Source organism: Carettochelys insculpta, chromosome 2 (assembly GCF_033958435.1).
Source record: "Carettochelys insculpta isolate YL-2023 chromosome 2, ASM3395843v1, whole genome shotgun sequence".
NCBI lineage: Eukaryota > Metazoa > Chordata > Testudines > Carettochelyidae > Carettochelys > Carettochelys insculpta.
Window position 1 is genome coordinate 5,630,988 of NC_134138.1, and position 13,944 is coordinate 5,644,931.

Below are 13,944 nucleotides of genomic sequence, written 5' to 3' on the forward strand. Positions count from 1 at the left end.
TGCCCAGACAGTCTAGACTGGGTGCCCCCCAGGGATCCCAAGCTGCAAGTGCCCTGAATTGTGACACTCGACTGCCACGCCAAGCTGCCTGGGAGTGTCACGCTGAGCGTGTTCTCCGGTTTCACAGCAGTAGCACTGATGTGCACTGGGCCACTTAGCAGGACTGGTGGCCCAAACCAGGGGGCTGCTGCACCCACTGGCCTGAGGGGATTTCCATCATACTCCACTTGGCTCACAGCTCTGATCTGACTCTTCTTCCCCCAGGCAGGCAACGGGAGCAGGGAGGGGATCTGACTCATCTTCCCCCAGCCGGGTCACAGGAGCAGGGAGGGGATCTGACTCGTCTCCCCACAGCCAGGTCACAGGAGCAGGGAGGGGATCTAACTCGTCTTCCTCCAGCCGGGTGACGGGAGCAGGGAGGGGATCTGACTCGTCTTCCCCCAGCCGGGCAACGGGAGCAGGGAGGGGATCTGACTCGTCTTCCCCCAGCCGGGCGACGGGAGCAGGGAGGGGATCTGACTCGTCTTCCCCGAGCCGGGTCACAGGAGCAGGGAGGGGATCTGACTCGTCTTCCCCCAGCCGGGCGATGGGAGCAGGGAGGGGATCTGACTCGTCTTCCCCCAGCCGGGCGACGGGAGCAGGGAGAGGATCTGACTCGTCTTCCCCGAGCCGGGTCACAGGAGCAGGGAGGGGATCTGACTCGTCTTCCCCCAGCCGGGCGACAGGAGCAGGGAGGGGATCTGACTCGTCTCCCCACAGCCAGGTCACAGGAGCAGGGAAGGGATCTGACTCGTCTTCCCCCAGCCAGGCAACGGGAGCAGGGAGGGGATCTGACTCGTCTTCCCCCAGCCGGGCGACGGGAGCAGGGAGGGGATCTGACTCGTCTCCCCCCAGCCGGGCGACGGGAGCAGGGAGGGGATCTGACTCGTCTTCCCCCAGCCGGGCGACAGGAGCAGGGAGGGGATCTGACTCGTCTTCCCCCAGCCGGGCGACGGGAGCAGGGAGGGGATCTGACTCGTCTCCCCCCAGCCGGGCGACGGGAGCAGGGAGGGGATCTGACTCGTCTCCCCCCAGCCGGGCGACGGGAGCAGGGAGGGGATCTGACTCGTCTCCCTCCAGCCGGGCGACAGGGCAGGCAGGAGAGACGGAGTTCGGGCTGGAGAGTAACTCCAAGGATGGAGGCTGGTTTGCTTCGAAAAGGAGCCCAGACTGTGGCGTTCTGAGCCCGCCAGACCCGACCCGCGGTGACACCAGCCGGCAGAGACACCTCGTCCCAAACACTTTCTAAGCCACTCTGGACGTCCGGACACATTTCCCATGAGGCTGGAGGGTTTGTTTGGGGGCAGGTCCTGAAAACCTTTCAGGCCAGAGCTTTGCTCCCTAGTGTAGCTCCAGCTCCTTGAAGGACTTCAGAGACCAGGACTTGGACAGGGTGGGGGCTGGGCAACCCCTCCCCAGGCTCGGGGTCCAGGGCAACACCCCTTCCGCAGGCCCCCACCCCCACCCCACTCCGCTCCACTCCACGCCAAAGCCCCCTCCCCCAAGCAACGTGAGCTTGGGGATCATGGGGCCTGGTGCAAGGTGGCTGCTGAGGTCACCTCTCCCCTACTCCCCAGTTCCCTGGAGCCGGGGCGATAAGCTAGGGGGAGAGGTAGATACGCTGGAGGGCAGGGACAGGGTCCAGAGTGACTTAGACAAATTGGAAGACTGGGCTGCAAGAAATCTGATGAGGTTCAATAAGGACAAGTGCAGAGTCCTGCACTTGGGCCGGAAGAACCCCCAGCATTGTTACAGGCTGGGGTCCGACTGGCTTAGTAGTAGTTCTGCAGAAAAGGACCTGGGAGTTGTAGTGGACGAGAGGCTGGACATGAGTCAACAGTGGGCCGGTGTAGCCAAGAAGGCTAATGGCATATTAGGTTGCCCCAAGAGGAGCGTTGCCAGTAGATCCAGAGAAGTGATTATTCCTCTTTATTTGGCTTTGGTGAGGCCTCATCTGGAGCACCGTGTCCAGTTCTGGGCCCCCAATTATAGGAAGGATGTGGATACTATGATGGGGTTCCAGGGTCGCCAAGCTCTGCACCCTGTCTGCAGGCAGGAGTGACTCTCGCTCAGCAGGTGGAACAGGAAGTTTATGAGGCAACAGATGCCCAGTTTCTCACAGAAGCGTCAGTACAGCTGTCAGAGACAGTCCTTCCAACCCGTCCTGGGGAGAGGAGCCCTAGGGGTGCCCCTCTGGGGTGTAGCTTCCCCCCTCGCCCAGCTGGCTGCCTTCCAGCTCCCTCTCCCCCCAGCTTCTAACTGCTGCCCCCAGAATCCAACCCAGCTCGGCTCCTCCCTCCTCTTTGTTCGGGGCAGAGGTGTTACCTGCCAGCCCAGGTTATACCCCCAGGGTCATCCTTAGCCGCTGAGAGCTGCTCTGCTTGTCTCACACGCATCCAGCCTGAGTCTCACACATACACTCCCCCCACTCCATCACAGATACAATGGAGAGGGTCCAGTGTAGGGTGACCAAAATAATTAGGGGGCTGGAGCATGTGACTTATGGAGAAAGGTTGAGGGAATTGGGACTGTTTAGTCTGCAGAAGAGAAGACTGAGGGGGGACTTGATAACAGCCTTCAACTTACTGAAGGGAGGCTGCAAAGAGGCTGGAGAGAGGCTGTTCACAGTGGTCACGGATGGCAGAACACGGAACAATGGTCTCAAGTTGCAGTTGGGAAGGTCCAGGCTGAACATTAGGAAAAACTTTTTCCCTAGGAGGGTGGTGAAGCGTTGGAATGGTCTCCCCAGGGAAGCAGTGGAGCCTCCATCCCTGGAGGTGTTTAAGTCTCGCCTCGACAAAGCCCTGGCAGGGCTGATCTGATGGGTTTGGTCCTGCTCAGAGCAGGGGGCTGGACTCGATGGCTTTTTTAGGTCTCTTCCAGCTCTGTTGTTCTCTGATTCTATGAAGTGAAGTACAGCAGAGCCCGCTAGGAGGGGATGGTCGGGTGGGGCGGGGCGGGGCAGGGCAGCACTTCCAGCTCCTGCTACCGTAGCAAGTGTGGGAGGGGGTCGGACCCCGGCCGCCACTTTGCACCGTCCTCCCCCCACGCAAACTCCCAGACCCCCTGGGACCTGTCCATAGGCACTTCGAGTCGGGTGCTGCAGGGCTGGTGGCAGCTGCACCAAAGCCCTGTGGACAGGACGGCTCTGTCCGTGACCCATAGGCAGCAACCTCCAGGGTTGGTGTTACGCTTTGAAGGACACAGACCTTGTCCGCAAGCCGTTTGAAGCAGGGAGGCTGCAAGACCAAAGCCGCATGTAAGGGGCTCCGTTTCCTTAGGGGCGTGGGAAAACTTGGCGAGCCTGCCCTGATTTCCAAACAACAAACAAGCCGGTGGCACCAGAGACGAACCATTTATCAGGTCACGAGCTTTCATGGGCAGGGCCCACTTCTGCTGATGAAAAGCATCGTACTCGTGCAATAGCCACAGAGCGGTCGCCGTGTTAGCCTGTAGCGTCATAAAACAACCAAGCAGTCCTGTAGCACTTTAAAGGCTAACATGACGCTCTACTAGCTGATGAGCTTTCATGGGACAGACCGACTTCTCCAGAGCTGGGAAGTCTCAGGAAAGTAAACCGGCACGGCAGAAATATAACAGAGAGAGGAAATGAAATGAAAACTGACAAATCAGCTGCCTAGGACAGAAGGAGGCGGGGCTGAAGGGTGAGAAAGAGGGGGAAGAAAATTACTTCCTGCAAGTGTCTATTAAATTAAATGACTTGCCTGAGATCACTACAAATACCAAAGGTGGAGAAGCTGTCTTTGTAATGCCCAAGGTAATTGCTATCTCTATCAAGCCCAAGACACAAACTGTCAACCTTGAGAATAAACTCCAGTTCAGATATCTCCCTTTGCAATCTGCTGTTAAATTCTCTTTGTTTTAGGATGCAGATTTTCAGGTCTTTAATACTATGGCCTGCTCCATTGAGATGCTCACTGATAGGTTTATGTGTCTTCAGATTCCTAATGTCTGCTCTGTGCCCGTTCATTCTTTGGCAAAGTGATTGTCCGGTCTGTCCAATACACATGGCAGAGGGACATTGCTGGTACATATATCACATTAGTGAAAGTACAGGAATATGAGCCCCTGATCATGTAACTGACATGGTTAGGTCCAGCGATGATCTATGCAGAGTAAATATGGGGCCAGATTTGGCAATGGGTTTTGTTGCAGGGAAAAGTTCCAGGATTAGTATTTCTGTGGTTCTTTGTGAGAACTTTCCTGAGGTTAGGTGGTGTTTGTAGGAGACGTTACCCAGGAAAGCTTATGACCTGATAAATGTGTTAATCTCGAAGGTGCCACAGGACTGCTTGTTCTCCGAGATTACTCTGCTTCGTTTAAGTTGGTGAAACACCGTGCAAAACCAGGCAGATGGCACCTTCTTCTACAGGCCTCTGCTACATTTGCCCAGTGTGTGCACCCTAAACACTCGTTTAAAAACTCATGACCAACCACCTGATGTTTTCCTGCCCTTTGCATATTCAGTGTTGTTGTTGCTGGTTTGCAGTTCTGTTTGCTCTGTGTTGCTTTATTACTGCTTTCGGCGTGTAACGTGTTCAATTGAGCGGACGTCCCACAGGAATTATATACGTCAGAGTGAATGCCTCTTGCTGTCTTTCCAGCATCAGAAAACACTGCATCCAAAATTTGTGATGAGAGCATGACTCTTTCTAGTTGATCCAGAGGTTTGTTCAGCATCTTAAAACTGAGCAACATAGGCAGATAACAGGCATGCAAGAGGAATAGTTTTGTGAACTGCAAAAGTCCAGAGCCTGGTAGCATTTTGGCAGAGGCTTCGGGTTTTGAGAGCAGCTTTCCTGGAAGAGTTAGTGGTCTGTGGTAGAAGTTGGTTATTAAACTGGGCCTCTGGCGGGCATTTTTATGTTCTCGCTTAATGGCCATGTCTGTATTTACAAAGCTGTTTTCAACATAGCACCTCTGGTGTGTTTACTAGCATGGTGTGATGGGGTTCGGGGGTCCCCATGCACTGCACCCCATCTGCAGGCAGGAGTGATTCTCACTCAGCAGGTGGAACAGGAAGTTTATGAGGCAACAGATGCCCATTTTCTCACAGAAGCGTCAGTACAGCAGTCAGAGACAGTCCTTCCAACCCGTCCTGGGGAGAGGAGCCCGAGGGGTGCCCCTCTGGGGTGTAGCTCTGCCCCTCGCCAGGCTGGCTGCCTTCCAGCTCCCTCTCCCCCCAGCTTCTAACTGCTGCCTCCAATTTAAACCCAGCTCGGCTCCACCCTGCTCTTTGTTCAGGGCTGAGGTGTTACCTGCCAGCCTGGATTATAGCCCCAGGGTCATCTTTACCTGCTGGGAGCTGCTCTGCTTGTCTCCCACATCCAGCCTGAGTCTCGCCCATGCACTCCCCCCACTCCAGCACACATGGGTCGTTAGGAAGGATGAAAACATACTTGTATGCCATGGGCAGTGTTCATTTTCTTTGTGGTTTCATGGTAAATGCTGTAAGCAGGGCACCTTGTGGCTTATGCCTTGTTGTAGCATTTTTCTTCCCTAGCTATGACCTTTTGAAAAGTTTATGTCAGTTTTGTTGGTGCCAATGGAGATAGTAGCACACAACACTGGTGCCCGTACCGAGATTCGATCTGCCCCCCTGACTGTAGAACATTAGGGGCAGCACTCCCCTGGGATCTGAAATATACGCCGGGTGACAGGGAGAACCTGCCAAAGCCGCCTGGGAGACAGGGCTTTGGAGGGGGCTGGGGGCTGCGGCCCATGCTGACAGGAGGGTGGAAAGGCGTCTTGTGGGAGGAGGCTGGCTGGCAGGTTTCCCTACCGCCAGGTCCTGTTGCAGTGTGAATGGCGGGTCGGAGCCGCTGACGCTTGGCTCGTTTGCCAAACTGCGGCCAAGACATTCGGCTTCCCCGTGCCTCGGTTTCCCCGTCTGCGAAATGGGGGCGACGAGGCTCACACAGGCGGGCTGGAGGGAAACGTTTGCAAGCGCTGGCAATAGCTCTGCCCAGGGAGCTGCAGAAGGCCAAGTGTTACGTATCCTTTTGGCCTTCAGCGTGTGCTCCATGGACTGCCTTGCTGCCGAGAGAGCTCGCTGCAGGGCCCCCGGGGCAAGGCCAGGACACATGCACACTCTGCTGGGCGCTGAGCGTGGTGCTGGGGCTCCGGCGTCATTGATCCCACAGAAACATCGTGTGCAACTGCTGAGGCTCCTGCCCAGCGACCTCCTATCGGGGGCTTCTCTGGGCAGAGACAGCCGGTTTCGCCCAGGTGGGGCGGCTGAGGCCTGCTGAGGCTGGGCAAATGGCCCCATCCAGCCTGAAGGAGCTGTGGGGGGGGCCTCATCTCAGGGACGCCCAGGGGGGCTTTGCCTTGGACTTCCCGGGGGCCCAGGTTTCACCCCCTGGAGCAGGGCAGCGGAGCCCTGCGGGCAGTCCCAGGACTCCCTGGCTCGCGACCGACAGCGACACCCAGCGGTCCCAGGCACATTGCCCTCCGGTGCAGATCGCAGTGTTACGGGAGGCTTAGCTCACCGGGTGCTGGGGCCGGCCAGCTTGTCCAGCCCCTCCTTCCATCACTGCCCCCCCGCAGTGCCCGGGAAGCACGAGGCTGGGACCGGTGCCCTGCCAGGCAGGTGCAAAGACAGCGGCTGCCTTGAACCCCCCTTCGCCAGCCCGGTGGAGGTGCATGGCGTGGGGCCTGGCTCCCAACAGAGCTGAGCCCTCTGCTGCGCCCGGCAGAAAGGGGATTTCCAAGGAGCACCAGGGAGCTGCCCCCTCTCACGCAGGACCCCATGTGCCCCCCCAGCCCCAGCTGGGAGCCCTGATTCGCCGCCAGCCCATAGAGCACAGCAGCCCCATGGCCCCTGGCACGGCTGCTCCCAGGCCCAAGGCGTGCGGGTGTCCTGCAGAAGAGCTCTCCTCCCCAGGGCTGGCCAGCAGCAGGGGGACAAAGAACGGGAGCGCTGCAGTATCCGGTGCAGCCCCAGCCCCAGGGGCCAGCCTCTCCTTCCAGAGAGGCACAAGGCTGCAGCCCTCTACAACCTCAGCAGGGACTGGTGAGCAGCGTGTTCCGGTGGCAGGGCCCAGGGTCTCTCCAGGCGCGGTGCTGCTGGGGCGGGTGGAGCTCAGGGCTCAAGCCAAGGCCCCAGCAGGCTGTTGACGCAGGAGACGGCCTCGCCAGGGCTCTCAGCAGCCACACACGCTGGGAGCGTCGGCCTCCGGCTGCAGCGCCTGGAGGCTGCTTCTCCGAGCCTCCCTCCTGAGGGTGAGCGGCTCCACCACGGCCTGCACGCACCTGGCCACGTTCTTTCCTGCAGGGCGAGAGGAGGCAGCGGGCAGCAGCAGCCCCATTCTGTGCCAGCCCCCCCGGCGGCAGCCCCTGGTGCTGGTGAGTTCCACCACAGGGTGGCTGCCTCGCTCCCCAGCATCCTGCACCTTGGGGAGGCAGCTCCTGCTGCGGGGAAGCTGCTCTGGGGAGTGGCTGGCCCGTTCCCCAGCCCCCATCCTCCACTCTCCATCACTGGGGCCCCCAGCCCCATGCTCCAATGGGGAGCAGTGACCTGGAACAGCAGCCATAGGGCACTGTGGTCCCTCGCAGCCCGGCCCTACCTGTCTTGGCCGACACGTGAAAGTGCCCGGCCAGGCTGTGCTCCAGCACAAACCGCTCAGCCGTGTCCTTGGGCAGGTGCAGCTCCAGGTCCGCCTTGTTCCCCAGCAGGAAGATGGGGGCTGCGGGGGCAGAGACGGGGAAGCGTGAGGCCTCGGGCCAGGCTGGGGTTTTCACTCTACGCGGGGAGGCTCAGGCAGGGCCCCCTGCCCAGCACACCCTAGGGAGCCCTGGGCGCTCGGTCACACTGGCATCCACACCCCAAACTGCCCCGGCCCTGCCTCAGCTCCCACGCCAGCCCCCTGGGGCCCACAGCTCAAGAGCCTCAGGGGCTTGGCTCAGGCTGCACCCCCCCGATCCCCGATGCCAGGTTCCAGCGGCTCACCTGGGAGCAGAACCCCGGGGACGGCGAAGCCCTGGTATTAACCCTGGGGAGGTGGGGGCCCATTCCTGCTCCTTCTGACAGTGCCCCCAGCGCCCTCGCTGCCTTGGGGAGCTGCAGCCGTAGCGAACGAGGCAGGGCGCTCAGCACCAGAGCTGGGGTTTGACCCTGCACGCGTAGCCTGCGGGGGGACCTGCCCCCCCCACCCACCTGGCCGGGCAGCTCCGGCACCGGGCGCTCACTCCTCCCACTGTGCTTCCTCCCTGCCGCCCCCTCGGCCGGCAGTGCCCCCTGAAATGGCCCTGCATGTCCCCCACTGGCCAGGGCAGAGCTGGGGCACCAAGGGCCAATCAGGTCCCTGGGCAGCCCCTGGAGGCCAGCACCCTGGCAGCCCTTGGGGATCTGTGCAGTGCCTGAGCCGGGCCCCGAACGGGGCCTGGGGTGCCCAGCCAGCGGCCTGCAAGCGCCGGCGATTCTGCCTCGTGGCGCCCGCTCAAGAGGCAGGCGCCCTGGCAGAGCCGCTCCTCAGGCCTGTCTGCCCCTGCAGCACCCAGCCGGGCCTGGGGAACCCGGGGTGGGGGCAGCACCCGCACCCAGGGCTGGAGCACCCAGCAGCAAAACCAGTGAGCGCTGAGGGTCTTGGCAGGCAGGAGGAGCTGGGGGGTGGGTGGAGCCTTGAGGAAGGGGCGGAGCTTCAGAGAGCGAGGTGGGGGTGATGCACCCGCCCAGAAGAAAGTAGGTGCTCAGGGCTCTGCCAGTGCTGTGGGGAGCTGTGCAGCGCACGCCGGCCCCAGCCCCAGCCCCAGCACTCCATGGCAGCAGGGGGCTGCAGACAGCAGAGCTGTGGCCGGGTGGCTGTTAATTGACAGGGTGTGCACACACCCCCGTGCACAGACCTGCACACAGACACCCATGTGCACATGCACGAGCACACCTGCACTCGCACACCCCCATGCACATGCCTGCACTTGCACACCCCCGTGCACAGAACCTGCACTCACACCCCCGTGCACATGCCTGCACTCACACACCCCTGTGCACACACCTGCCCATGCACACACCTGCACTCACACACCCCTGTGCACACGCCTGTACTCACACCCCCGTGCACACGCCTGCCCGTGCACATGCCTGCACTCACACACCCCTGTGCACACAGGCATTCTTTCAGCAGGGCGGCTGATTTGTCTTTAATGGGTTTCCTGGCTCTGTGAAAAGCTGCCAGTGGAGCCTTGTGCAGGACGTGGCCTGGAGCCCAGGGCTTCATGACCCGGGCCAGAGCACAGCCCAGCCTGCCAAAGACCTGGGTGGCACATGCTGTACACCAGCCCTCAGGGCGGTGCCTGGAGGCGTGCCCCATCAAGGGAGGGCAGCTATGGGGGGGGCTCCCCAAGGGGCTCAGATGCTAGGTCCCTCCCTGGGGATCCTCGGCACTGGTACAACGCTGGGGGGCACAAGGGTGGCAGAGGGGAGGGTGGGCATAGGTGCTGGAGTGGGCCGGAGCAGAGGCTTTGCTCAGGGGACCAGGACCTGGTATGTGGGGGGCAGAGCTGGTCAGTGGGGGGACACAGGGCACTGCGGGGCCTCCCTGGGATGGGCCCGATTTGGGTGCAGCATTGCCACTCACCTGCCTGCTGCAGAACCCCATGGCCGGGGCAGCCTGTGAGCCAACACAGAGCCGCAGCGGTGCCAGGCAGCCTGCAGACCCCAGGGCAGCTCTGCCAGGGACCAGGCGAGCAGGTGGCTGCCTCCAAGCCCCTGGTCCCCCAAAGGCAAGGGCAGCCCCTCAGCAGTGGGATTGGAGCCTGCCCAGTGGCTTCGCCCCCTCCAGGCAGTGCTGCCCGCCCAGTGGCCCCGCCCCCTTCCAGGCAGTGGTTCCCACCCAGTGTCTTCACCCCCCCCCCTCCAGACAGTGCTGCCCGCCCAGTGTCTTCACCCCCCCCTCCAGACAGTGGTTCCCACCCAGTGGCCCCGCCCCCTTCCAGGCAGTGGTTCCCACCCAGTGTCTTCACCCCCCACCCTCCAGACAATGCTGCCCGCCCAGTGGCCCCGCCCCCTTCCAGGCAGTGGTTCCCACCCAGTGGTCCCGCCCCCTCCAGGCAGTGTTGCTTCACCCAGTGGCTCCGCCCCCTTCCAGACAATGCTGCCCGCCCAGTGGCCCCGCCCCCTTCCAGGCAGTGGTTCCCACCCAGTGGTCCCGCCCCCCTCCAGGCAGTGTTGCTTCACCCAGTGGCTCCGCCCCCTTCCAGACAATGCTGCCCGCCCAGTGGCCCAGCCTCCTTCCAGGCAGTGGTTCCCACCCAGTGGCCCCACCCCCTTCCAGGAAGTCGTTTCCACCCAGTGTCTTTGCCCCCCCTCTAGGCACTGCTGCCCACCCAATGGCCCCACCCCCTTCCAGGCAGTGGTTCCCACCCAGTGGCTCCGCCCCCCTCCAGGCAGTGTTGCTTCACCCAGTGGCTCCGCACCCTTCCAGGCAGTGGTTCCCACCCAGTGGCCCCACCCCTACCTTCTGGGCAGTGCTGCCTGCCCACGCAGACCCAGTGGGGGAGGCTGTCGAAGGAGAGCTGGCTCTGGACACTGTAGAGCAGCAGCACGGCGTGGGCGCCCCGGTAGTAGCAGCTGCTCAGCGAGAGGAACCTCTCGTCGCCGGCCGTGTCCCACAGGGAGATCTGCAGGCAGCAGAGAGCACAGCCGGAGCCTCCGCCAGCCTGGGGAACTCCCCGCTGCAGGAAACTGGCCACACGCACCATGGCAGGGTAACGGTGGAGCTGTCCGGCTGCAGGGCTCGGACTGCCTGGCTCGTGGGGGCCATATGCTGCTTCGCCCCCCAGGCAGCACTGCCCAGACAGCTGGCCTCCCCCCAGCAGGACACCGGCTCGTTTATGGAGCATCAGGCTTCAGCTCCAGCCCTGGGTTTGCTCAGTGGGGACCACCCAGGCTCCCAGCCAACCTGAGCCAGGAGGGCGGGATGCTGTTGCCTAGCGACTCCCCAAGCTTAGCAGCCCTTTGGGGTGTCGCTCCCCAGGGCAGCAGGGCTCAGCCACGTGGTGCGGCTGCAAGAGGCCTGGCTGGGGCGGTGGGAGGGCCAGACCCGCGGCACCTACCTGCACCAGGCGGGGGGCCTGGGGGCGCCCGAGCTGCACAGTCTTCTCGCAGATGCCCATGTGCTCGTGGAGGGTGTGGGGCCCCTGCAGGAAGCGCCCCACCCGGATGCGGTGAAACAGGGTGGTCTTCCCCACCCCAAAGTCTCCCAGCAGGATTAGCTTGAACTCGGGGCCCGCCGGAGGCACAGCTGCCATCGCGGAGCAGGGGCTGTGAGCGGCCAGGCCTGGCCCATGGGCTCCATTCCTCAGCAGCCCCACTGGGGGATGCGGGCAGGCAGCCCTGGGAGGGCTGCAGCTGGCAGGAAGGAGAAAGCAGGAATGGAGCACGTTTCCCCGGCTGGGGCCTGGGCTCCTGTCTGCAGATCTCAGCCTGACAGATGGGGCTGGGGAAACCCAGGGCCACCCCCTGTTGGCTCCAGCCCTGGGGGCCCTGCTCACCCCATCCCAGGGAGCCCGAGAGGACTGCACCCATGGACAGCGTGTGCCGCTAGCTCCGCCCAGGGCAGGAGCAGGTTCCCAGCACCTCCCAGGACACCTCAGGGGTCCCTTGGGAAGGTGTCAGCTCCCCCCGAGCAACAAAGCTCCCTAGCACCACCCTGGAGCTAGCATGGCCTGCCGGTGAGAGCACCCCAGTCCGCTCCCTGCAGCCCATGCCTCACGCTCAGCCCCTGGCTCTGTGGGTCCCCAGGTGTACCATGGCAGGGCTCACACAGTCACCGCAAGCAGGGCCTGCACTGATCCGGCCTCTGAGTGGGGTGTGGCGATTCCAGGGGGAGGGGGCCGCGTGAGCTGGGTCGTGGCCTTGCCTGGCCCAGGCAGGTGCAGCTTTCCACTACAGGGACTGCGTGGGGGTGTGACGGGGCCCCCAGCCGGAGCGTTTGCCTTGTGCGTGGGGAGGGCTGGGGGGCTGGCCGGCAAGGGGACGCTCAGCAGAGCTAAGTGGGGTCTCTGACCTCAGCCAGGGTCTTGCTGCGCCCGCAAGGGGGAGCCAGGGCACTTGGCACTCCTGCCAGGCACTCACCATGCCGCGGGCGGGGCGGGTGGGAACACGGGCACAGATGCCCAGCCCCCCTTCTCTGTAAAGCCTTAACCGGCAGAAAGTCCAGGCTTCCCCACCCAACCCTGCCTCCCACTCCCCGGCCTGGGCCCGATCCTGCCCCGTGCCTCAGTTTCCCCAGTGCGACACGGAGACGACCCCATCCCACCCAGCAGAGCCGCATGAGTTAACACCCATCCAGCAAACAGCTCATGTCAGGGACAGGAGAGCTGCCACCCCCTGCACACTGGCTTGCCGGTCTGGCCGGTTGGACCAGGTGTGGGAGGGAGGTGATCAGCTGCCCCAGCACCCTGGGCCTTGCTGCAGGCAGCACCTCCCCTTGCTGTCAGGGAGCTGCACTCACACGCAAGAGTGCCTGCATGCGCCCATCCCATCCCCCTTGGTCTGTTCTTCTCCTGCCTTCCCCGCTTTGCCCTGGCACGGCAGGGAACCAGGTGATGCAGGACCTGCAGAGGCCCTGGAGGCAGCTGAGGCTGCAGCTCAGGCCTAGCACCTCTGCCGGGGAGGGGCTCGTGGTGCTGGCTGTTGCAGCAGGGATCAGCCTGTACCCCCACCCGCTGCCCTGCCCAGCTCTGAGCTGTTGCCCAGGCTAAGAGGCCTGTGTCACCCAGCCCCCAGTTTGCGCCACTTCTGGGTGGAGCAGGGCAGGAGACATGGGCTCACTGACCCCTCTGCGCCTGCCCTGGTGCGTCCCCGCACGCTCAGCCAGCCGTTGGAGGAGGGTGTCCAAACACGGTGTTCTCCGGGCAGCCGCTCTGCCAGCGCGCCCCAAGCGGGCCACAGGCTCGGGATAGGTGCAGCAAAGGAGTCCACTGACACTACTTCCTGCCCTCTTGAGCCAGGCAAGGCCTGGTGAAGGGCTGCCTTCCCCAGTCTGCCCCAGCGGGATGGGCCGAGAGGCGAGCGGCCACCCGGCTCCTGCCGGCAACACCAGCAGCAAATCCACCCCACGCTCAGCGCTGCTAATTCGGCTCCTTTGGCGCAGACGAGCGGCAACAGACAGCGACTTACCTGTCCTGTAACGGCTCTTCTCCCAGACGTGGCTGCAGAGCGGTTGCACTCAGGTGTGTGCGCCTGTGCACATGAGCCGGAACAGCTCACCTAGCGGCACGCCACTAGGCGGGGCTCTGGCCCTTTGCCTCACAGCCCCTCCCCAGCTCTAAAGCTGCTGCACCCCCTCTCAGGTCCTTGCACCAGCCCAGGCGGAGGCCCAGAGGGCACAGGGTGGGCCGTGGAACAATAAACTTCCTATTCTACCTGCTGAGTGAGAGTCACTCCTGCCTGCGGACGGGGTGCAGAGCTTGGGGACCCCTGAACCCCCCCACATACTCTCCTTTGCATTTCGCTCTGCTCCATTGAATGTCAATTATTTATCAGTTCAGTTATTTAATAAACATCACGCTTCCAAAAATCCTGTTGCAAATATGAAATGCGTAACGCGAGAAGGCGAAATCCAGACACCAGAACTGAACGCTGCGTGTGGAATAGATTTAGGGCTATGAATCGTTAGAAACAGCTGAGTTGAGCATATTTTGAACATGCATCTGTGCCGGCCCTTCAAGGCGGTGTGTTCTGTGGTGGATTTGCACCATGAATGCATTTGATCCTTGCTTGGTTTGTTGTGCGCTCTGCTATGTCACAAACCTCTCTCGTAAGACCGTAACCACAGTAAATGTAAGTAAATGTGGTGTGTGTGAGAAATCGAGCAAGCTGAAAGCAAGCATGCCTGCCGGGGAACTGTTAAGTCTCATTGAAGTGCACCGTGGTGCTGAAAA

At 62.0% G+C, this 13,944-nt stretch overlaps 1 protein-coding gene across 1 annotated transcript; it reads right to left on the reverse strand.

Annotated features, from left to right (window-relative positions):
- Positions 1 to 5,066: 5,066 nt before the first annotated feature.
- LOC142009066 (ras-related protein Rab-26-like) lies at positions 5,067 to 13,233 on the reverse strand. The gene is made up of 5 exons (XM_074986505.1): positions 13,181 to 13,233; positions 11,113 to 11,407; positions 10,515 to 10,677; positions 7,629 to 7,748; positions 5,067 to 7,330 (listed from the first exon to the last, which is right to left on the reverse strand). Exons 2-5 carry the CDS (start codon positions 11,305 to 11,307, stop codon positions 7,206 to 7,208), a joined length of 603 nt encoding a protein of 200 aa, XP_074842606.1. The 5' UTR covers positions 11,308 to 11,407; positions 13,181 to 13,233; the 3' UTR covers positions 5,067 to 7,205.
- Positions 13,234 to 13,944: the final 711 nt, after the last annotated feature.

Coding starts and splice junctions, on each gene's coding strand:
- LOC142009066 (XM_074986505.1), bottom strand. CDS start 11,307: ATGGCAGCTGTGCCTCCGGCGGGCCCCGAGTTCAAGCTAATCCTGCTG. Junction 10,678..11,112: donor AGGCCCCCCGCCTGGTGCAG/GTAGGTGCCGCG, acceptor TGCTGCCTGCAG/ATCTCCCTGTGGGACACGGC. Junction 7,331..7,628: donor TCACGTGTCGGCCAAGACAG/GTAGGGCCGGGC, acceptor CTCGCCCTGCAG/GAAAGAACGTGGCCAGGTGC.